Source organism: Symphalangus syndactylus, chromosome 2 (assembly GCF_028878055.3).
Source record: "Symphalangus syndactylus isolate Jambi chromosome 2, NHGRI_mSymSyn1-v2.1_pri, whole genome shotgun sequence".
In the NCBI taxonomy this organism is placed as follows: Eukaryota; Metazoa; Chordata; class Mammalia; order Primates; family Hylobatidae; genus Symphalangus; species Symphalangus syndactylus.
Window position 1 is genome coordinate 116608132 of NC_072424.2, and position 24225 is coordinate 116632356.

At 40.1% G+C, this 24225-nt stretch overlaps 2 protein-coding genes and 1 long non-coding RNA gene across 13 annotated transcripts in view; 2 read left to right on the forward strand and 1 right to left on the reverse strand.

The window, feature by feature from the left end:
• LOC134733462 (uncharacterized) overlaps positions 1 to 1901 on the reverse strand; it is a 43890-nt gene extending 41989 nt beyond the window's left edge. Inside the window, exon 1 of the long non-coding RNA XR_010116929.1 lies at positions 1597 to 1901. This is a non-coding gene — a long non-coding RNA (uncharacterized lncRNA). The remainder of the gene's footprint in view (positions 1 to 1596) is intronic.
• A 4-nt stretch (positions 1902 to 1905) lies between these two features.
• On the forward strand, positions 1906 to 20850 carry CCDC28A (coiled-coil domain containing 28A). 8 transcript variants are annotated; one of them, XM_055265570.2, is made up of 6 exons: positions 1906 to 2330; positions 3627 to 3826; positions 7370 to 7533; positions 12426 to 12580; positions 15556 to 15578; positions 20285 to 20850. In XM_055265570.2, the coding sequence occupies exons 1-6, from the start codon at positions 2103 to 2105 to the stop codon at positions 20337 to 20339; spliced, it is 825 nt and encodes a 274-aa protein (XP_055121545.2). In that variant the 5' UTR covers positions 1906 to 2102; the 3' UTR covers positions 20340 to 20850. The 8 variants fall into 8 exon arrangements, with proteins under 8 accessions (XP_055121545.2, XP_055121552.2, XP_063478782.1 ...); XM_055265558.2 differs by having other exon boundaries at positions 1940 to 2330; positions 18102 to 20850; XM_063622702.1 differs by lacking the exon at positions 20285 to 20850 and adding an exon at positions 15773 to 16662 and having other exon boundaries at positions 1940 to 2330; positions 15556 to 15629.
• A 2068-nt stretch (positions 20851 to 22918) lies between these two features.
• Positions 22919 to 24225, forward strand: part of ECT2L (epithelial cell transforming 2 like) — a 106948-nt gene continuing 105641 nt past the window's right edge. For all 4 annotated transcript variants that reach the window (XM_055265429.2, XM_055265439.2, XM_055265449.2 and 1 more), the window contains exon 1: positions 22919 to 23704. The gene's annotated coding sequence lies outside the window, so the exon portion shown is untranslated. The remainder of the gene's footprint in view (positions 23705 to 24225) is intronic.

Genomic DNA, 24225 nt, shown 5'->3' on the forward strand with positions numbered 1-24225 from the left:
CACTCAAGGACTCTTTTTCCTCAGATCATTCCATGGCTGGCTCATGCACTTTATTCATATCTCTACTTCAAAGCTGCATTTTCAGGAAGGCCTTCCCTGATACTTCTCCTTCAGTACAAACTACTTTTGACCTTAAGCTGTTATTTCAGGACCCTCATCTGACTAAATGAAACTATTTTATTTGCATACTAATTTATTGTCAGTCTTTTACATCAGGAATATAAGATCTCTGACTATAAAGCTCCTGTACCTTTTGTTGATAGATGCATCCTGACCACCTATCACAGGGTGTGGCTAAAATAGGGACCTGAATACCTATTTCTGAATACCTGAAATATGTACATTTAGAAGTGTACTTTCCTGTGTCCCTACATCATGTTGGAGGTTGTAAACACAAATGCTACAGGGCTCCGATGGGTACTAAAGACAAAGAAAAACTTCATATTACTTGAACTGATGTAAAGGAGGCAGATGCTTTTCAGCTTGAACGATTGTTGCCAGGCTACAACGCAGATCTAATGTAGTCAGATCTTCCCATTAATTCATGGGATGCCACAGATCCATTGTTTTTATTCTTTCAATTTTAGCTGTTAGCAACCAATTTGAAAAAAAAAAAAGTAGCATGTGAATCACCAGCTGCAAGCTCTGTTCATACAAATAAGACAGTTCGAGATTAATTAAAAGGAGAAACTGGGAAAAGATATTGAGCAGACTATACAGTAGTGTTTGTAATGGTGAAAAATGGGAAACAACCTAAACATCCATCACTATGGGAATTCCCAAATAATTTGTGGCAAATCTATTTAATAAAGTCTAGCTATATTTATCAATGTGGATAGCTCTCAAAAACAGAATTTGGTGAAAAAATCAAGTTGCAGATCAATACACAAAATATAATAGCAATCATGTAAAACTTCAAATGCCCCAAACCATTCTACATACTGTTTATAATACATAGTAATAATTTAAATATAGAAACCTAGATTGGCAAGATACATATCAAATTCATGATCCTGGTTGCCTCTCTGAGGGTGGTAGTAGAGTGGGACTGAGAATAGGGAACACCTGCTTTATCTGTAATGCTCCATTTCTTTCATTCATAAATCTGTTCGTTCTGGATAGTGGGTGCGTTAAGTGTTTACTCTGTGCTTTTCTTTTTAAAACATTTCAATAGTTTTTTTTTTTTTTTTAAATGGCGGGTGGCGGAAGAACATCCTATCCTAGAAGCCAAGAGACTGGGGTTGTCTTTGCTCTGCCTTTTCTGGCATGGATACAATCTCTAGATATGGTTTCCCCATTAGCTAATGCGGGGGGTGCTATGTGGTGTTCCTCCAGAGTCCCTTCAATCTAAGGACCTGTGAATCTAAAACCTTCCTACCTCCCACTCCCACACCGGTAAGGCTACCCAGACCAGGCAATGAAACGCGCATTTCTTCCCTCATTTAAGATAGATCTCTTTCTCTCAGCCTGCAATTCCTTCTCCAGAGGCTTTAAGTATAGTAGAAGTAGAACTACCTTTGAAGACAGAGAGACACCTGCATCAATTAGCCTTTCTGAGCCTCAAATTCCCCATTTGTAAAAGATTATAACACCTACCCATAAAATTGTAGAGAGGTTTAGATGTACCGTTATGTGTAGGGCCCGAAAAGAGTACCTATTAATAGTGGTAACAGACTCTCAATTAGGGGCTCAAGCATCATGGTCGCTGAACAAAATCACGGTCGCTGAACAAAATCACCGTCGCTGAACAAAATCACGGTCGCTGAACAAAATCACACTGTTCACGCCGCCTTGGAGCCAGTTAGTTTAACCGCGAGAAGTCCGGGTAACCAATCGGAAACAACCAAGGAACAGTTGCATGACGACACTCTGGTTCCGCCTTCGGGCGTGCTCGAACAGCATTCTGGGAATTGTAGTTCATGGGGGGGGCTCTAACACTCACCGAGGGGAGGAGTAGCTTCCGGAAAGGGTACTGCATTTCCCGTTTCTACCTCCACTGCACCCGCTTAATGCGTCTTGCTCCTGGGTCACAGAGCCTAAAACAACACGCCCAACACGCCCGTCGGAGTTACAGCTAAACGCAGGACAGGGGAAGCAATGAAATGCCGAGGGCGGAGACAAGAGCGACACTGGGGGAGCAGGAAAAGGCGGGGCTTCCGCTTGGGGAAAGGAGGCTGTGCCTCTTACGTCACTTCCGTAAACAAAGGGAGCTGCGGAGGCGCGGGTCCCGGGATGTGACCGGGGCTCTACTTGTGGCTGCGGCGGTGGCTTCTGAGGCTGTCGGGTCTTTGCGGGTTGCGGAAGGGGGCCCCAATACCCTTCTTCTTCAGGTATGTAGTGGAAGCAAAGGAACCTCTGCAACCTGCCCCTTTAGGCCCTTCCCACCACTCTGGTCACTGCTGGGTACTGGGCGGTGAAGGGTCATCGCTTCGGTAGATTGGGGAAGGGGAATGAGGTGATGTCAAGAGGGATGCCCAGTGATACTGCTTGGAGGCAAGACCTGGCACGCTCTGTCTCCCAGGCTGGGGTGCAGTGGCGCCATCTCGGCTCACGGCAAGCTCCGCCTCCCGGGTTCACGCCATTCTCCTGCCTCAGCCTCCCGAGTAGCTGGGACCACAGGCGCCCGCCACCACGCCCGGCTGATTTTTAGTATTTTTAGTAGAGACGGGGTTTCACCGTGTTAGCCAGGATGGTCTCAATCTCCTGACCTCGTGATCCGCCCGCCTCGGCCTCCCAAAGTGCTGGGATTACAGGCGTGAGCCCGGCCAGAAGGGTATTTTTAAATAGATGGATTTTAGAAAATAGAGCGGATTAATATATAAAGTAAGGGGATTGTGTAGGGATAACTAGGAGGCCTTACACATATTCCCCATGGAAGGGCCATCTGTAACTTCACATTGTTAACTTTTTTGATACGGGCAAAACCAAATATATATCATAAAATTCGTGTTTGTTGGGAAATGGTTAGAGAAAGTATATTCAGAATAGGCAATGAACAAGTTTGATTTTCTAGAACTTCACTTATCACCAAGCTAGAATCATTATTAGCCCTAGCTAGAAACTGAGTTTCTGTTTAGTAGTTGAAGTAAGGCTTCTAGTTGATTTTTAAAATGCTAGTAAAATCCCCCTGACAATTATACATCTGTTTGAATCTAGTTGGTTCTTCTTGAGCATACATTTTGGAAGAAAGACCTAAAGGCCACCTGAAGCTTGAATCAGGCTGGGAATATTATGTGGATCATTTGTTTATTGTTTATATATTGTTCCCCTTGCAAAATATAGGCTTCTTGAGGGCAAACACCTTGTTCAGTGCCGTCTTCCCAGTACCCACAATAGTGTCTGGCTTGTGGAAGAGAATCAGTAAATATTTGTAGGATGAAGGAATAAAGACAATGGTAAAAAAGAAAACAGCAACAACAACAAAAATAACTGTCTACCAGACAATTTTGCTAGGGGCTTATGGGTACATAGTAGAGTAGATTAAACTTAAGAGACCCATTTTCTAACTTTCTTTTATGCCCTCTGGAATTATTGATCCTCTTTTGACCTGTGAAATGGGTCTTTGAATTTCTTTCATGTTTGCATATGATAGCATACATATATAATTGCTGTATTTCCTTATTTAGGTCTTAAGAAGCTGGCCGTGGTGCAATAAGGAACTTAAAACAATGGAAGAGCGGAAAGTGAAGAGGAGGAGTCCTAAGTCTTTTAGCGCGCACTGTACTCAGGTTGTCAATGCCAAAAGAAATGCCATTCCAGTGAGTAAAAGCACAGGGTTTTCAAATCCTGCATCACAGTCAACTTCACAGAGACCAAAGTTAAAAAGGTGAATTCTTTTATTTTACATGTTTACAGTAAAATACCATTAAAGTAAACCCTGACTCAACTCTTCTTAAACACTTTTTTAGTCTTGGCTTGACTTTTAAAACAGTTGAGGCACCCATTATGTGTGATTTAGAAGAAAAATTTATGAAAGTTATAGTGTATAGATACTAGAAAATGCAAAATGAGTTATGGTTTGAAGGCCCTTACTTTGTCTCATATTAAAATATACAGAACAAGAAAACCTTTTGACTGTGTTGATGAGCTAGTCAGAAATGGAAAAAGTGAAAAAGTCAGCAGGGTTTTTTGTTCTCTTTCTTTCTTTCTCTCTTTTTTCTTTAAGCTGAGTGTTTGTGCCTTGGTTGTTTTCTCAATTTATTTTATTTTACACACATATATTTTTAAATATGGGGTCTCGCTGTGTTGCCCAGGCCAGCCTTGAACCTCTGGGCTCAAGGGATCCTCCTGCCTCAGTCTTCTGAGGGGCTGTGACTGCACGTATGTGCCACCACACCCAGCTTGCAGTTTTTATTTCTAAAAAATAATGATGTCATTGTTTTTGTATAAATAATCTGTTTTTTTTATAAAAATTCAAACAGGAAAAATTCAAAGAAGAAATTCAAAATGCGAAAATTCTACCACCTAGAAATAATCATTATTAATATTTGGTGAACATCATTTGCATTCAGGATATTTAAAGGAAACAGAAGCGACAAGTTTAACTATGTTATATGTTACTGTTACATATTTGTGAGTATTTTATAGTATTAGATATTTGGAAGGGAAGATTAGATATTTGGAAGGGAAGATTATAGCTTTAGAGGAAAATAAGTATTGTATAATGTCAATCTTCTTTCTAATTATTAAATAAATTTACTCTCACATCCAATCTCACCCTGGCAAGTTAGCTAAGGAAATGCCTGTTGCATTCTGTAGCCGCTGGGTTTACACCTAATAAAAGATGAGATTACTGCCTTGATGATGATCTCTCTTTATCGAAACAGAAGGGACATACCAAAGACAAGAATATTTGGAAGAAGTATTCCAATGAGTACCAAATGATAAACAGGAGTTTTGAGGATTTCCTTCGAATAAATTATCAGAATGGGGTTTTTGTCATGGAGGAGTTTAATTAGGGTCAGATTTTGAATAAGTTTACAGTTGGTGGAAAAAGAAAACCAAGAGATTTTAAAAGTAGTCACTCCTTTCTCTATATTTTTAAAAGCAGTTTATTTGTATCATTGTCGTTTTTATTGGTGGTTTTATTTCCATACCCTCTTGTAGATGTAGGCTTCTGAGGGCCGGGACTATCTGGATTATCATTGTGTGCCTGACAGTACTTACAGTGGGGCTTTGCACATCGTATTATTTCACTGTGTGCTTGCTTTATTGTTGAATTATGTTAACATAAAGTGAGAGTGTGACATAACATTGAAGCAGGAATAAACAGGTTTTTGTTTAATCTTTTGTGTTTGTTTTCTGAGAGGGTTATTAAATGATGAACTGATGTGAAAGTTTACTTGGAGAAAACTTCCAAATTTGAGAGGAAAAAATACGTTTGTCATGCTGAAACCTTATACTCTGTAATAGTTTATCTCAGATTTTAAATGTGAATATGGATCTCTCAGGGATTTTTTTAGAATACAAATTCCGCAGCAGTGTGGGATGGGGGGCTTCAGATGAGCATTTCTAAGAAGCTCACAAGTGAGATTGATTCTATGGGTCATGGGCAGCACTTTGAGTAACAAGGTATTACATAATGTATATAATACATAAAATGCAGCCCTTGCTTTGGGAAGAACTGTTATTGACCTATGGTCAACAATGTATGTATTCTAAACTTCTTTCATATTATAGTCTCTTTCTTGTATCCCCCCTCCCCTACCTTCCCTGGGCATATATATATATCCTATTTATCTTATCGTTATTGTGGTGAGGACAGCTGTGTTGAAGATGTCTTCATTCAACATTATGTTAAAATTGAGTACTGAATATACTTCCATGTCGGGATTTGTAATGTGCATTGGGTTATAAAGATAAATTACTCTTTCTCCCATTTTGCCAATTTAGCCCCTACCTGTTCCTTAAGTCTTTGCTCACTTATCACTTTTAGGAAGCCTTCTCTGGTTGGCCCCACGCTGAACGAACTGCTTCTCTCTCTTCCTATATTGCAGTGTGCATAACATCATCACTCAAGTATTTGAGAGCCTGGTATATGCCAGACATGTGTAATAGGGACTAATTTAGGTAGGGGTTCCAAAAAGGCCTTCCTGAGGAAATAGCATTTAAACTGAAGATGGGTGGGAGGTAGCATGCCAAAGATGGCAGTAAGTGGAAGGATGCTAATGTAGGCAGAGGATTAGCACGTAAGAAGAAGATAAGATAATGGATTTCTAGGAAACTAAAGAGATTCAGTAGCTAGAGCATAGATGAGGATAGGGTTTCTTAGGGATATTAGATTATATTCATCAGGCAATGCAAAGCTACTAAAGCTTTTTTTTTTTTTTTTTGACACAGAGTCTCACTCTGTCACCCAGGCTGGAGTGCAGTGGTACAATCTCAACTCACTGCAACCTCCACCTCCTGGGTTCAAAGGATTCTCCTGTCTCAGCCTCCTGAGTAGCTGGGACTACAGGTGTGGGCCACCACACCAGGCTAATTTTTGTATTTTTAGTAGAGACAGGGTTTTGCCACGTTGGCCAGGTTGGTCTTGAACTCTTGACCTCAGGTGATCCTCCTGCCTGGGCCTCCCAAAGTGTTGGAATTACAGGCATGAGCCACCGTGCCCAGCCTACTGAAGCATTTTTAATTAAGCAAATTATATGATCTGATTTTACTTTTTGGAAATGGACTTGGCTGCCGTGTGGGGAGATCAGGGATCACACACAGAGATAGGGAGACTGGTTGGGAAGCTATTTGGTTAAGAGATGGGATGGTGGCATGGGAGAAAGAGAAATGGAGAGATTAGATATTTTGTGGGTATAATTGATAGGACTTCATGACTGCATGTAGGAGCCTTAGGAAGTCGGAGGAGTCAAGGCTGATAACAAGTTTTTAGTATTCCATTACATGGTGATTATGAATTTAAATATTTTCCCTTCTCTTTAGACTGGGCATTTGTGGATAATGTCGGCTACAGAGTAGGGACCCCATAACCATTTGTAGAACTACTGAGAGTTCAAGGAACAAAGTTTAGAAGGGAAAGGTGTAATATGTTTTACTGAGAAATGAAATATAAAGCATAGGATAATAGAGACTTACAAGTTTTCTTTTCTGCAGTCCAAAGAATTAGCATATTATATAAATGTATTAATCAAACTTTTTATATGCCTTCGTAGTTACATTTTATACGTTTGTTTGAGGTTTTTCACAACCTGTTTTTTCTTTTGGTTTCTGGCTTGGAGTTTCTGGTTTTATTTAGTATTGACTCTATTTGATTTCTTGCTTTTAAGGGAAATTCCATTTACTTCACTAAAAAATTAAGCAAAAGCTTAATCTAGAACAGCCTAAAAAGATAAAATTAAAGTTAATTGCATCGTCTTTACAGAGTAATGAAAGAAAAGACCAAACCTCAGGGCGGAGAGGGAAAAGGCGCTCAGTCAACTCCGATTCAGCACTCCTTCCTCACTGATGTCTCAGATGTTCAGGAGATGGAGAGAGGGCTGCTCAGTCTTTTGAATGATTTCCACTCTGGAAAACTTCAAGCATTTGGTAAGCAATAGATGTTTCTCTACTATTTTTTTCTCTAAGATGTTTGCACCCTATTTTCTGTGTGTATTTTACTCTCCTTTTCAAAGTGCCAGTTTCTTTTAAGAAAAAAAGAGCCCACAGGCATAAAGGCAATCATCCTAGATTTTGTCTTAGAATATAATTTGCCTTCTAAAACTTCTGGGAAAAAGTTTTTTTTTTTTTTAAGAGGGAGGGTTAGTTGAAATGTTGAAGTAGGATTGCCATTATGGAATAAGTATCTTGCAAGTTTAACAAATAAGAGGGACAGTCTTGGTCAGTTAAAAATATTTTAGACTTAGTGTCTTCATTTTGAAAGTATCAACATCATTTTCCCTTACCCTCTTAAGCTTAAACTTGTTTCTTGCCTGGGATTCCTGATTTAAAGTTAGGAATTAAAAGAATCCAGTTTTCTTGTTTTTTCATGAGGATATAAGAATAGTTAACTGATTGTCCCATTAAAAATTCTGAATAGGTACTTTTTCATAGTCACAGAGTTCACAAAAGATAGTCAGATTTTTCATGTGCAGTTTGGAACTTATTTGTAAGCTTTTTCTAATGATAAGATTATTCCCAATTTTTTTTTTTTTTTTTTTTTTTTGAGACAGAGTGTGGCTCTGTCGCACAGGCTAGAGTTCCATGGCGCGATCTCAGCTCACTGCAACCTCTACCTCTCGGGTTCAAGTGATTCTCCTGCCTCAACCTCCCCAGTAGCTGAGACTACAGCCATGTGCCACCACGGCCAGCTAATTTTTTGTATTTTTACTAGAGACGGAGTTTCACTGTGTTAGCCAGGATGGTCTCCATCTCCTGACCTCGTGATCTGCCAGCCTCGGCCTCCCAAGGTGCTGGGATTACAGGCGTGAGCCACTGCGCCTGGCCTATTTCTCAATATTTTAAAAAGCAATTTCAATAATATGCATAATCTTTTAAAAAAATTTTAACTTCCCCAGTTTTTTAGAAGATGCATAATCTTATACAAATGCGTAAATGTCCACATACATATTGATTTTTTAAAGTATTCTTTCCCTCCCCCATGTTTTTGTTACTTGACTTCCCCATTCCCTCTTATCCCTTCTGCTACTTCCACTTCCCCTCATCCCAACCATTTGTTAACAATCCAGGTATATATCTTTTCATATTTTTATTTTCATTATTTAATACAAATGGTATATAAGATATTCTGTATCTTGCTTTCCTGCACTAAAGAATATCTGATGGAAATCTCTCTAATGCACCTAGGATGGCTCTAGTTCATTCTTTTTTAATGGCAACATAATATTCCAAGTTGTGAATATACTCTAGTTTATTCAACCATGTCCCTATTGAGAGGCATTACTTTGTTTCTCATTTTGAGCCACCAAACACAATGGCGTAGTCAACATCTTTTTACATAGATCTTTAGGCTGGTGCCTCTATTCTTTTGGGATTGATTCTCATGAGTGGGATTGCTGGGTCAAAGCATATATGTAATTTTAACTTTAATAGAAGTATGCAGATTGCTTTGCAAAAAAAAACAATACTGCACTTCTAGGTTCCATAAACAATTTATGAAAAAATGCTTTTCCTTGAATTCCCACCAAGCAGTAGGTATTATTCGTCTTTTAATTTTTGCCAGCCTCTTGGTGTAAAGTGAAATGTCTTTTATTACAACTGAGTGTGAAGATCCGTGTGTGTTTGGTAGATTGTTTGATAGGTCCTTTTCAGGACCTTTTGTCAGTTTTCTACCTGGTTATTTATCCTTTTGTTGTTGTCACTTGTAAAGAGCCTTTTGTGTTTTAGATACTAACCCTCTGACCTCTATTATGTATTTATTTTTGTTTACCAAATTTGTTGTGTCTGTGCACTTTGTTTATGGTATATTTAACCTTGTAAAAGTTTTTACTTTTTGCATTCTCAAACATGTCTGTATCTTTTCTTTCAATAGTTGCTGGGTTTCCAGTCTTGGTTATGCTAATATTTGAAAAGAAGATATTAAAAGCAGATTATTTCACAAAATACTTTATTGTACCCCTACCTCCTTGCTTTAGCCCATCCCAGTAAGGTGGTATCTTCAGAGTATTTTCACTTCCCCTCTCTTCCCTTCTTCCCTCCTACCCTTGAGATGTAATCTTTGGACCACTTCCACGTCTTTGCATTTTCCCAGCACCTTTCCTCCCCTACTCTATGTTGCCTTTGTGTTTTTGGATTGAAGTCCTTTCTTGTCTATGTCTGTTATCCTACTGATTACTCTTCATAATAAGTGTTGCAGATGAGAATTCCATTGCCAGTCAGATTCTTTCTTAGCAGGTAATTTATATTTTTCTGTCTCGATGATTAAAAGATGTTTTTCTTTTATCTTTAAAGGTTAGGCATTTTCCAGGATATGCTTAGGACTGTGTCTTTTCTCATCAATCTGCCTGGGAATCAGTGAGCCCTTCATATCTGCTGACTCATCTTTCATCTCACGTAACATATTTTCTATTGTTTATTATTTTTCTTCCATCTCTTCCTTTTTAGCCTCTGAAGCTTCTATTGTTCTCATGGTAGGTCACCTAGATCCGTCCTCTGACTCCCATCTTTTCCCGTATGATTTCTACCTCTTTATATTTTTACTGTACATTTACATACATACACACAAACATACATACACACAAACACGTATCTTGAGATATTTCTGTTTCTTCCACTTGACCTTCCAGGTTACTAATGTTGAAAAACATGATTAAAATAGAGGAAATGTGACATATTTTACTGTGAAGAAAGGACGATTTTGAGAGAGCCATAACTAGCTTCAACATTAGTAGTCCTTAACATAATGTCATATAGTCCATTTATGAAGATGTTATAAAGCTGGCTAGAGGAAACTAGCATAATTTACATTAATTCATATTTATTCAGGATATGTACTTCAACTTTGGCTGAGGTATATTTTACCTGTATAGTACCTTTAGGAAAAATAGAAAGGTTTTTTTTTTTTTTGAAAAAATTATACTATCAAGGGATTGCAGAGTCTGTACTTAAACTGAATGAAAAGATAATACGTTATGTGTATAAATTAGTTGCTCTGGGCAGATAATGTCACTTCAGAGGACTCTTGGTCAATACGTAATGTAAGACCCATCCTTTAGCAATTAAGTTGTGTTGACAACTGTGTATACAGTTAAAAATATTACATAGTGTTGCTCATGCTTCATAACATTCTTCATGCTTCATAAATATTTTTATTTATATTTCTTAAAGGAAGAATACATAATTGGTTGAAACAATGATTCACATCTGAAGTCGTTATTGAATTTTTTTTTTTGAGCTAGAGTATCTCTGTCACCTAGGCTGGAGTGCAGTGGTACGATCACAGCTCACTGCAGCCTCGGCCTCCTTGGGCTCAAGCCATCTTCCCACCTCAGCCTCCCAAGTAGCTGGTGCTACAGGCACACACCACCACACCCGGCTAATTTTTGTATTTTTTATAGAGATGAGGTTTCACCATATTTCACAGACTGGTCTTGAACTCCTGGACTCAAGCAGTTCTCACACCTTGGCCTCTCAAAGTGTGTTAAGATTACAGGCGTGAGCCACCATGCCCAGCCAGAACTCTTTTTTTTTTTTGAGATAGGGTCTCGCTCTGTTACTCAGGCTGGAGTGCAGTGGTGTGATCATGGTTCACTGCAGCCTCAACCTCCCCAGGCTTATGTGATCCTCCCACCTCAACCTCCCAAGTAGCTGGGATTACAGGCACGTGCCACCACGCCTAGCTAATTAGCTGATTTTTTGTATTTTTAGTAGAGACAAGGTTTCACCATGTTGCCCAGGCTGATGTCGAACTCCTGGGTTCAAGGGATCAGTCAGCCTTGGCCTCCCAAAGTGCTAGGATTACAGGCATGAGCCACTTAGGCCTAGAACTCTGAATTTCACTCAAATTATTACAAAATGTTGGGTCACTCAGTTAAAATGGTAGTTGTCAAACTGGAGATGATTAGATGGTGCTGTTTTGCTTCTACATATTATATTACTGTTGAAGAAAATATATTTCTCTACTTAAGGGATGATTTTTTTTCTTTTTTTTGAGACAAGGTCTCACTCTGTCACCTAGGCTTGAGTACAGTGGCTTGAACACAGCTCACTGCAACCTTCACCTGCTGGGCTCAAGCAATCCTCCTGCCTCAGTCTCCTGAGTAGCTGGGACCAGAGGCATGCACCACCATGCCTAGCTAATGTGTGTTTTTTTTTTAATTTTTTGTAGGGGTAGGGTCTTGCCATGTTGCCAGGCTGGTCTTGAACTCCTGGGCTCAAGCAGTCCTACTGCCTCAACCTCCCAAAGTGTGGGGATTATAGGCATGAGCCACCATGCCCAGCCTGATTTTGCTTTTTTTTTTTTTTTTTTGAGACAGAGTCTCGCTCTATTGCCAGGGTGGAGTGCAATGGCACGATCTTGGCTCACTGCAACCTCTGCCTCCCGGGTTCAAGCGATTCTCCTGTCTCAGCCTCCCGAATAGCTGGGACTACAGGCGCGTGCCACCATGCCCAGCTAATTTTTGTATTTTTAGTAGAGACTAGGTTTCACCATGTTGGCCAGGATGGTGTTGATCTCCTGACCTCATGATCCACCTGCTTCAGCCTCCCAAAGTACTGGGATAACAGACGTGAACCACCACGCCTGGCCTGAAATATTTCCCATATGATTTTCTTTAGTACCCGAGGTCATTTCTTAAGTGGGTCATTGTTTTCTTGGTCAGAAATTTGATTTGTTATTAAACACAGAAAATATTAATGATTATCTAATTTACAGAAGAAAGAAAACCTGTTTCTTTTAGAGCACCTAGAGTTTAAGTGTTTTTACTCAATGCTGTTAGTTTGAACTGTCCTAATCATTATTAATGTTCTGGAATGTTCCCAAGGAAATGAATGTTCCATTGAACAGATGGAACATGTTCGGGGAATGCAGGAGAAATTAGCTCGCTTGAATTTAGAGCTCTATGGGGAGTTAGAGGAACTTCCTGAGGATAAGAGAAAAATAGCCAGTGACTCCAATCTGGATAGGCTTCTGTCAGATGTAAGTGTAATTCTTTTTCTTTGTTCTTTAAAAAAAATTTTTTGTTGCAAAAAATGTACCTTTTGAACTATTTTAATTTATACAATCACGTGGTTTTTAGCATATTCACAGTGTTGTGCAGATTGCTGTTGAATTGTGGAACATGTTCACCACCCCAAAAAGAAACCCTGTACCTTTCAATTCTCTCTTCTCCTCATCCCCTAGCAACCCCTAATCTACTTTCTGCCTTTATGGATTTGCCTATTGTGGACATTTCATATCACTGGAATTATACAGTATGTGGCCTAAATGGATTATTTTACTTAATGTTCAAGTTTCATCCGTGTTATAAAAACTTCCCTCTTTTTTTTCAAGAAATATATTCCAACGAAGTTATCATATTTACATCTAAGCATGTATTCTCAGAATACAGATGCTGGCAAATCTGAAAGCAAAATATTTGCTTCTGTACAGATATAATAAAATCTTAAGATATAGAAGATAGTAGTCAAAAAGACCTTTCCTGATGTGATTAATACATTTTGTGTTATTTACTCAGATGGTGGTGACTTGTTTTTAAATACAGAACTACATTTGGTATTTCTGCTAATTTAGTACATTACTTTGCCAGGGCTGCCAAAACAAAGTACCGCAGACTGGGTGGCTTTAACAACAGAAATTTATTTTCTCACGATTCCGGAGGCTAAAGTTGGAGCTCAGGGTGGCAGGGTTGCTTTTTTCTGAGGCTTCTCAGTTTGTAGTAGCCGTCATGTTCACATGGCTTCTTCCTCTATGCCAAGTGTCCAACTTTGCTTTTCCTGCCAGTCACACTGGATGAGGGCCCACCCTAATGACCTCATTGTGACTTAATTACCTCTTTAAAACCCCTGTCTTCAAATCTACCCACATTCTGAGATACTGGGGGTGAGGACTAAGACATGAATTTTGGAGGGTACACTGTTTAGCATATAAGACGAGGTGTGATTTTTACACTGAGAAATGTTAACTAAATTTGCCTCTTTAAATCCTTTTTGGAACAAAAATAAATAAAAATTGAATTCAGCACACGTTAGTTTTAGATTCCCTATTAACCGTTGAGAAAAAGGGTTAATTTCTACTGTTTTTCTCTCTTTTGAATAAGTAAATGTGAGGGAACTTGTATGCCAATACTTTCACTATTTCGAGTCTATAATCTTTTTATTTCATGTCTGTCTTACTCAGTCTTGCAAGTATTTCCATTTACAGTTCATGTTTGGTTTGTTTTTTGAGACAGGGTCTCACTTTGTCACCCAGGCTGGAGTGTAGTGGCACCATCTGGGCTCACTGCAGCCTCAACTTCCTGAACTCGAGCGATCCTCCTGCCTCAGCACCCCCAAGTAGCTGGGACTATAGGCACATGCCACCACGCCCAGCTAATTTTTGTGTTTTTAGTAGAGATGGGGTTTCACCATGTTGCACAGGCTGGTCTAGAACTCCTGGACTCAAGTGATCCACCCACCCTGGCCTCCCCAAGTGCTGGGATTACAAGTGTGAGCCACGGTGTCTGGCCTTACCAATTCATGTTTTACATATTTTTCCTCTTAAGAGATAATAAGTATAACTTGCTATACATTTAGGAGAATAACAGTGATACAGTGAAAAGAACACTGAATTTGAAACCAGAAAGGCTTCGTTTAGTTCAGCGTTTGCATTTGGGTTATAACTGAACAACATTGAGCCATTTAGTTAACATTTTTGTAATTCAAATGTTTCCTTCTGTAAGATAAAAATGCTGTAGTCTAAATGTTTATGTCCTCCCCAGAAAGCATATGTTGAAATCTTAACTTAGAAGGCGATGGTAGGAGGAGATGGGGCCTTTGGGAGGTGATTCAGGCAAGAATGTGATTAATGTCCTTATAAAAGAGGCCCAAGAGAAACCTCCTACCCCTTCTACCATGTGAGGACATGGGGAGAAAGCCCTCCTGTTCCATGAACCAGGAAGTGGTTCATGCCCTCCCCAGACACCAGATCTGCTGACTCCTTAATTTTGAACTTTCCTACCTGTAGAACTATGAGAGGTAAATTTCTGTTGTTTATAAGCCACCAGTTTATGGTGTTTGTTATAGCAACCCAAACAGACTAAGACAAGGAGTGATGAATTCTACCTCATATAGAAAATTAAGTGACATGAAATCTTTTTGTAATCTATGATGGTTTTAAAGATTTTAATCATTAAAATGGCAATTTTTTTTCTTTTAAAAACTTATTAGAGATGATTGTTATTATGCCTGGTTTCAGGAATACTTATAAAACTCCAGTTTTTATAATCTGGTTTCATTCTGTCCTCATATTCTTTTAATTTTTTTGTAGAGACAGGGTCTTGTTATGTTGCTCAGGCTGGACTTAAACTACTGGGCTCAAGCAGTCCTCTCCCCTCAGCCTTCCGAAGTGCTGGGATTACAGGCAAGAGCATGCCTGCCATCTCTCCTCATATTCTTGTTTCATACATGTTAATGCTACTTTATAATTATTTTTGCAAAAAGGAACTTTTTAGCCTGAAAATTTTTTGAAAGTTTTTTTCTTTAGTACTTTGCTTTTTCATTTACAGAAAGCTTTTTTTTTTTTTTTTTTGACACAGCGTCTCATTCTGTCACCCAGGCTGGAGTGCAGTGGCACTAACAGAGCTCACTGCAGCCTTAAACTCCTGGGCCCAAACAATCCTCCCACCTCAGCCTCTTAAGTAGCTGGACCTCAGGTGTGCATCACCACACCTGTCTAATTTTTTTATTTTTTGTAGAGATGAGGTCTTACCATGTTACCCAGGCTAGTCTGGAGCTCCTGGGCTCAAGCAGTTCTCCTGCCTTGGCCTCCCAAAGTGCCAGGATTATAAGCACAGGTCACTGTGACCAGCACAAGAAAGCTTAAATGAAAAATAATTTATTTAAAAAGAAATAGTTAACAACTATTTATATTGATCTTATAAAAATTAAAAATAAATTTGTTTCTTTGTTTTACAGTTAGAAGAATTGAATTCTTCCATGTATCCTTTGCCTACTATCAACAGTGAAAAGTTTACAACTTACAATTTCTGGTGAATAATCTCAATCAAGTTTTAGAGAGATGTGTTATTTAGATATGGTGGAAAAAAGACACATAGTATTATTCACTAAGGCCGTCAGTCTTCCTCTTTGGTTTTCTTTTCTTTTTTCTTTTTCTTTTTTTTTTTTTTTTTAGAGACAGGGTCTCGCTCAGTGGCCCAGGCTGGAGTGCAGTGCCACGATCATGGCTCACCACAGTCTCAACCTCCCAGGCTCAAGCGATCTTCCCCCTTCAGCATCCCAAAGTGCTGGGATTACAGGCATGAGACACCATTCCCTGCCCACTTTGGGTTCCAAATGGAATTTTCTTGTTGTTTTCTGTGCTGAAATTTTGTTTCTGGTTTGTTCTGCTTTGCTTTGTACTGTTTTTGAATTTTTCAAGACAAATTATTTTTTATCATGAGAACTGAGGATTAGGTTAGTTGCTATGTAAATTATTTTGAAGCTTAGATTCTGAGGCTAACTGGCAGTGAGATATTCAGAGATAATATACTATACTTAATATCATCACATAGGATATTTTAGGTGCATAAAATTGAAAACTAGACATTATTAAAATGCAGGCTTCGAGGGATGCTTACATAGCTTGTGAAATGACATTCCATAATTAAATGTACTTAATGTATTATAGGATTAGCTTAAAGGAGATCACCAAGACACATGTAGAATATTCAGGTTTTGACATTTCAATTGAAAGCAATTATTTTAAGAACTTTTCAAAATGTATTTTTGAACATAACAGGCACAATGGTAAGGTACAAAAGAACAATGAGAAATGATCCTGCCTATAAAATAATTTAATTTGAGAGGTAAGACATCCCCTTTGAACCAGTTATTGACATAGAAAGGATACTGGTTGTAGAGATTTGATTTTTGAAGTTTGGTTCTACATTTTGATCATGTAACCTTGGGCAAATTGTTTAACGTCTCAAAGTGTTCTCTGTAATACAGGGTAATTGCTACATGTGATGATGCATATGTGAAAATTTCCAAACTATATATATATAAATTATTGCTATAAGATTATATTCATACTGTTATTAACTGCTGAATTGTACAGTAACAACAATTAAGAAATTGGGGCCAGGCACGGTGGCTCATGCCTGTAATCCCAGCACTGTGGGAGGCTGAGGCGGGTGGATCACTTGAGGTCAGGAGTTCGAGACCAGCCTGGCCAACATCGTGAACCCCTCTCTCTACTAAAAATACAAAAATTAGCCAGGTGTGGTGGAGGGCACCTATGATCCCAGCTACTCGGGAGGCTGAGGCAGGAGAATTGCTTGAACCTGGGAGGCGGAGGTTGCAGTGAGTAGGGATCGTGCCATTTCCATCCTGGGCAAAAGAAATCAGGAAGTATATCCAAGTCCTGTAATGGCAATTAATAGCTAATCTTCATGAATACTTACTATTTTCCCAGTACTGTATAAGGGGATATGTGCATTATCTTATTTGGCCCTACTTGGAAGTAGGTGGTGTTATGCCCCTCATTTTGCAGATGAAGAAAATAAGGTGCTACGTAAACTGTGGGGAGAGATTAATGTAAGATATTATTGTCAAGAAAGAGTTAAAGAAGAAGGTAAGATTTGAGTTAATCAAGGGGCTTTTCCTGCAAGAAGTTCTTTTTACTATATTCCTTCAATCCTTTATATTCTTTCTCTGCCATGACACTTAAGTATTTCCTGTCCTTTTATGTGGTTGGTTGGTTGGTTGGTTGGTTGGTTGTTTTGATACGAGTCTCGCCCTGTGGCCCAGGCTGTAGCAGTAGCGTGATCTCCGCTCACTGCAACCTCTGCCTCCCAGGTTCAAGCAATTCTCCTGCCTCAGCCTCCTGAATAGCTGGGATTACAGGTGCCTGCCACCACGCCCAGCTAATTTTTGTATTTTCAGTAGAGACGGGTTTCACCATGTTGGCCAGGCTGGTCTTGAACTCCCAACTCAGGTGATCTGCCTGCCTCGGCCTCCCAAAGTGTTGGGATTACAGGCGTTAGCCACCACGCCTGGCCCTTTTTTGTGAGTTTTTGTTAAACATTTAGAATTTTGTTTTGTTTTACCACTTTCTGTGACTTAACCTGTGGTGGAATTTACCCACCACAAACATAGCAGCATAATACCCTATATAATACAAGAGTGTAGGCTTTGGAATGCTTGGTAGGCAGCCGTGTAACCTTGAACAAAATCTGGCAACCATAGTTTCCTCACCTGTAATAGGTGTTCTCTCAGACTTAAACTTTCCCCTCCTAATTTCCCTCTCTGTCGGCTGTCTCTGTTAATTCAGTCTCCAAGAATATTTTTAAATGCCTTCGAGGACCATGGCAGACATTGCTAATCACACATGGCATTCTCTGCCATTGAGCCTGGATCTGGATATGAAGTCTGTTTGCCATCTCTTTATTACAGTTGTCAGGTATCATCAGTATCATCAGTTCTGCTTCTATTCTTCCTTCACTCTCTACATGATAATCCAGGACCTCGTCACCTGATTCCATACGTTTTCAATTTTCTGTTCCAGGTCTAGAGTTGCACTGTTCAATATAATAGCCACTAAGCCATTTCAAAGACTTAATATCCTTAAAAGAATATAAAATATCTCAATTTTTATAATGATTACATGTTGAAATAATTCTTAAAATATTATACATATATATGTATAATATATATATATGTATAATATGTGTAATATATATATATGTTTCTGAGACAGGGCCTTGCTCTGTCACCCAGGCTGGAGTGCAGTGACATACATGATCATGGCTCATTGCAGCCTCGACTTCTTGGGCTCAGTTGATCTCCCACCTCAGCCTCCTGAGTAACTGGGACTACAGGTGTACGTTATGCCCAGCTATTTTTTTTTTTTTTTAGAGATGGGGTCTTGCTATGTTGCCCAGATTGGTCTCAAACTCCTGAGCTCAAGCAGTCCTCCTGCCTCAGCCTCCCAAAGTGCTGGGATTTCGGGCGTGAGTCACCGCGCCCAGCCAGCATTGTATTTCTACTGGACGGTGTTGCTCTAAACTTTAGGTATTGCTACAAAATTAATATTCTTGAAACATCACTTTCTTCCTGCCATTTCTATTTTTTACCATTTTTTTAACCATGTCAACTATTTTAAAGGTTCTTAATAATTTGGTCACAACCTGTACATGCTGTTGTATTTTTCATTCTTTTTCATTCCCCTCAGTCTGGTTTTCTGGATGCCCAAGAAACACATCATGTTCATTCTCATCATAATGCCTTTGTTCAGGTTGTACCTCCTACCTAGAGTTACTCTCACCTCCTTGTTCTCCTTATCACGTTACATTAAAGCTGACCACTTCCATAAAGGATTTCATTTGTACCTTAACCTAGCATTCTGCCTTATATTATTATCTGTTGATTTTTACATGTGTTAAATCTCAGCCTTCCAACTGGACAAGAATGTCTTTGATGGCAATGCTTATGTCTGTACATTTTTGCAACCTCTGCCATACATGTACTGCAAGCATTTAGTTGCCTTCAGTGTATTCATATCATTGAATTGGGTCTTAAAAAATAATAATAGGTGGATAAATACAGGTCAGTGAGAAAAATGGAAGACAGTGATTGTAAGAAAGGATGAGTAAGCCATGCAAGATTCCCATCCTATTTCCAGTCTTCTTGAGGAACAATTAAGAGAATTATAGAAAAGATTTTAGAGCTGTAATGATTTTATGTTTGGACTTTTAAACAGAATTGTTTTCCCAAAGATGATAAAGTGGTGTCTTCTCAAAAGATTTTTTTGATCTAGTGTCTTGTCATGTTTGTCTCTAATCAGCTCCTTACTGTGAAAATGATTATTGACACATTAAAAATAATTCTGGGCCAGGTGTGGTGGCTCACACCTGTAATCCCAGCACTTTGGGAGGCCGAGGCAGGAAGGTTGCTTGAGGCCAGGAGTTCAAGACCAGCCTGGGCAACATACCGAGACTCCTCCCCCATCTCTAACAAAGAACAGAAAAATTAGCCAGGTGTGTTGGCACATGCCTTTGGGAGGCTGAGGTGGGAGGATTGCTTGAGACCAGGAGTTCGAGGCTGCAGTGAAGTATGATCGTACTACTGCATTCCAGCCAGGGCAACAAAGTGAGTCCTTATCTCTAAAATTAAAAAAAAAAAAAAAAAAAGTCTTCAAATTCTAGATAGAGTATAATTTACTACATTTAAAAGTTGTCTTACCACATCTGAGTGTCTCAGTAGCAACACAAGAGCTTTTCCTTTGAACGTATCTCTTTTTTTTTTTTTTTTGAGACGGAGTCTCGCTCTGTCGCCCAGGCTGGAGTGCAGTGGCGCCATCTCCGCTCACTGCAAGCTCCGCCTCCCAGGTTCATGCCATTCTCCTGCCTCAGCCTCCTGAGTAGCTGGGACTACAGGCGCCCGCCACCATGCCCGGCTAATTTTTTGTATTTTTAGTAGAGATGGGGTTTCACCGTGTTAGCCAGGATGGTCTCAATCTCCTGACCTCGTGATCCACCCACCTCGGCCTCCCAAAGTGCTGGGATTACAGGCGTGAGCCACCGCGCCCGGCAAGAACATATCTCTTTTTTAAATACCTCTTTCTCTTTGCTCCTGAATGTAATTTTCAGAAATGTAAAAGAAGTACCCCGTATAGAATGAAAATCTTCTTAACTGATGAATTCAGACAAAAACTCCATTTGGCAGATGCACAAGATGTTCCAAATACTTCTGCTAGCTAAAATGAAATGCAGTTTGCTTTCTTGTGATTTGAAGAGAAGCAGCAGTCTTTACTTTTCCAGCCAAATCCAGTAGCGGAATATCTTCCTCAACAAGGAATTAAAGTAATTAAAGTGCCAGTGCAATGATCGTTTTCACTTATGCTTTTAGTAAATGTGACTCGCTATAATTCGCCATAACTGGAGGCCTAGGCCTTGTTGAAGGCTTAATCAGGAAATGTGATGCAGAGATTGTGCTGCCATGCTTCATATTGTTGCCTTATGGGATTATACTTGAAATGCATTGTGCTAATGTTCTTGACGGGGCTGAGGGATTTCTGTTTCCCGAGCTCACCAAACTTATTCCAGTGTTGATCGCAAGCTGATGATGCACAGGCGTCTTGTGGCAAGCCCAGCTTCAGTTTACGTTAGACAATCAGTACACACGCTGGTGTGTTTTCCAATGGCCAGTGATAAATTAAATAAGTATTTGTGAGATTTGCTATTTTTTAATAAAGTAATTGTTTTAAATTAATCTCTGTTGTCTGTTTTGAAGAAACCCATATAGTCTTCAATCTGGGAAATACAACGGTTCAATCCTTAAAAGTAAACTGTGTTTATAAAATTTGAGGTTCTAGAACTTCCTTGCAAATTCTGTACCTTGTGTACATGTAAATACTGGTATGGTGAAAGAATGTGAGCTTTAAAGTTACTTAGACCTTAATCTGAATCGCCATTCTGCCCCCTTAACTTTGTGTTCATGCACGTTTACTCAGGTTGGGGTTTGTTTTTTTTTTAATCTAGAAAATGAGGTCAGAACCAAGTTGGTAGTGGTTGTATGGGGAGTAAGTGAAAAAGCGCATATAGGATGCTTAGCACAAGCTGGGCGTGGTAGCTCATGCCTGTAATCCCAGCACTTTGGGAGGCTGAGGCAGGTGGATCACTTGAGGTCAGGGGTTCAATAACCAGACTGGCCAACATGGTGAAACCCCATCTCCGCTAAAAACACATACAAATTAGCCAGACGTGGTGGTGGGCTCCTGTAATCCCAGCTATCGGGGAGGCTGAGACACAAGAATTGCTTGAACCCAGGAGGCAGAGAGGTTGCAGTGAGCCGAAATTGTGCCACTGCACTCTAGCCTGGGTGACAGAGCAAGACTGTCTCAAAAAAAAAAAAGAGAAATGCCTAGCACAATAGCTGACACCAGTAATGCTCGGTAAACATTCATTTCACCACCTTTTAAAACCAGCTTTATTGAAACAATAATCCGTGTCATAAAATGTACCCCTTTAAAGTGTACAATTCAGCGATTGTTAGTAGATTCATAGAGTTATATACCCATCACCGTGATCTATCTAATTGTAGAACATTTTCATCACACTAAAAAGAATCCCATTAACAGTCACTCCTTGTCCCCCAAACCCCTCAGCCTTTGGCAGTCACTAACCTCCTTTCCAGCTCTCTGGATCTTCTATTCTAGACATTTTATATAAATGGAATCATATAACACGTGGCCTTTTGTGACTGGTTTCGTTTACTTAGCATGATGTTTTCAAGGATTTAAGCTTCATCCGTGTTATTGCATGTACTTCATTTCTTTTTTTGGCTGAATCATACCCCATGGTATGGATAGAACACATTTTGCTTATTTATAGCTCAGTTACCTTTGTGTTGCAGAAGATGGTCATGCTTCTGTCTCCTTGTTTCCAGGCCACAGAAATAAGCACCTAATTGGGGGAGGGGAAGAGAGGGACTTATTGAATATTTTTCAGATCTTGATTTTAATAATTTTTGGCTTTCTGAATTCAAAGTATTTTGATCAGTTAATTGGTCTTTTTAATATCCCTTTTAAAAAATACAGCATCACGGAGGAAACTTCATTTGGATTGTGAGAATAGGGATTTAAGGGGAAAAAGTAGTACTCTAGGGTCTGACAGGGCGAAAGGACACTTTGTCATGTGACATGTTTTTCTGGGATTGATCCTGAGATAGAGTAAAGCAAAAAGCTGGTTCCTGTGGGTTGTGACAGAGCAGTGGATTGACCTTGTTTATTCACTTGCTTCATTCGCCTTTTGTGTCACAGGGCCCTAGATGGGTCCCGGGTAGCGAAATATTAGCTTATCTAGTTTGTATCCTTTCACACTACTTAAACATATGTTCAAGGAAACAGGAAAAAATGCAGTGCCTGGATTAGAATAAAATTTAAGGCCTGGTTTGGTGACAGGCACCAGTACTTTTAGCTACTCTGGAGGCTGAGGTGGGAGGATTGCTTGAGCCCAGGAGTTCTAGGCTATATGTATGATGATGATTTTACTGGCATACAGATGAAAAAGATATTTGAAATAAAAATAAAAATATAGTGCACAGTGACCAGGCCTATGAATAGCCACTGCACTCCAGCCTAGGCAGCATAGCAAGATCCCATCTCTCATAAGAGACTTTACTAGAATGAAACTTATGGTTTATTACATAGATGTTGCTTATTCATTGTAGAAAAAATTGAATTACAGATGATTTTTAGAACTACCAGAGCAAACCATTTAACCTATTTGTGTACGTACTCCCAGATTTCTTAAACACGTTGCAAAAAAAATAGATCCTACCATTCTGGTGGTTTTCTAAGCTGCTTTTTGTAAGTAATGTATTGTGAGCATCTTTTCGTGGCCATAACTATTACATACAAAAGAAAAAAACAGGCTTCACAACAAATACTTAAAAGGCATTTTGACCAGAAACTATGAGGAAGAGTTTTTTGGTTTTGTTTTTGCAATTTTGTTTTTGTACCTCCTGTATAATGCTGAAATTTGTAATTCTGCAGTAAATATTAACATTTTCTGAGGATCTGCTGAAAATGAACATGACAAAAAATAAGAAACTCCACTTTCCTCATCACACAGCCTTAATTAACATCGCTGGCTTTGAGATCAAGCAAACGTTGGCTTCAGTGTCCAAGTCTCTTCTTGGGGTCCCACGGCCTTGGGTCTGGCACCTCGAAGGGCTTCTGAGACGTGCCGCGACCCACGGGACCCCACGGAAGCTTTCTCCCACCGCAAGCTCCCTGGAGGCAGGGAAAGGAGCCGGGACCCGAGCCTAGCTGGCCTCGCGCTGCGGCTGCGGAGAGAAGGGCGGTGGCTCGCACGGCGCGGGCGGCTTTGCTCACTGAAGCTGGGGAGATCCAGGTTGGCCGTCGGGGCGCGGCGGCGGGAGGGGCTGCGGGCCTGAGGGGCGGGGTGGTGGCTCCGTGTTGTTGGATCCCTATGGAGATGACCCTGTCCCTGCCTCACCCCTCTCCGGAGCTGCGGCCCGAGTTGGCGCACTCGCTTTTCACTGCGCGGTTCCAAGAGGAGACAGCCGCCACTGTACCGGGCCTCATGGCCACTTCCTAGAGGTAAAGCCCGTGGCTTCTGAGCCGCTAGTCTTTTTCTTGGGGTCGCCCGGGGCACATCGCCTGGGCCGGCTTAGTTTCCCAGTGCAGCCGCCCAGGAAGACCCTAAGCGGCGCCGAGGGGCTCAGGGTCCTCCCTCCGCGACCCTGGAGTCCCTTAGCAGCTCTGGAATTAACCAAGATTCTCAAGAGGCTCTGGGGAGAAACAAAATCCACGCGTAGGGTAGGGTTTGCATCGGGCCATGGCAAGTAAACTCTTACCTCCTCCAGAGAACTGATTTGGGATCTAAGTAAAGTTCTTGAGCACTTTGGAAAACGCTGATTTTCATAGGTTCACACCAACTGCCTTCTTCCTTCTGACAGTTCTCGCCCTCTTTCCTCCTATGGGGTCCAAAAATGTAGGGAGTAGGGTGGGGGCTGGGTTGGGGGAGTGAAGGAGAAATACAAAAAATCCACTGTGAATACAGGTCGTGGTTGTAAGGATAGCGCTAAGAGTTAATATGCTAAGATTTGATGAACAGGACA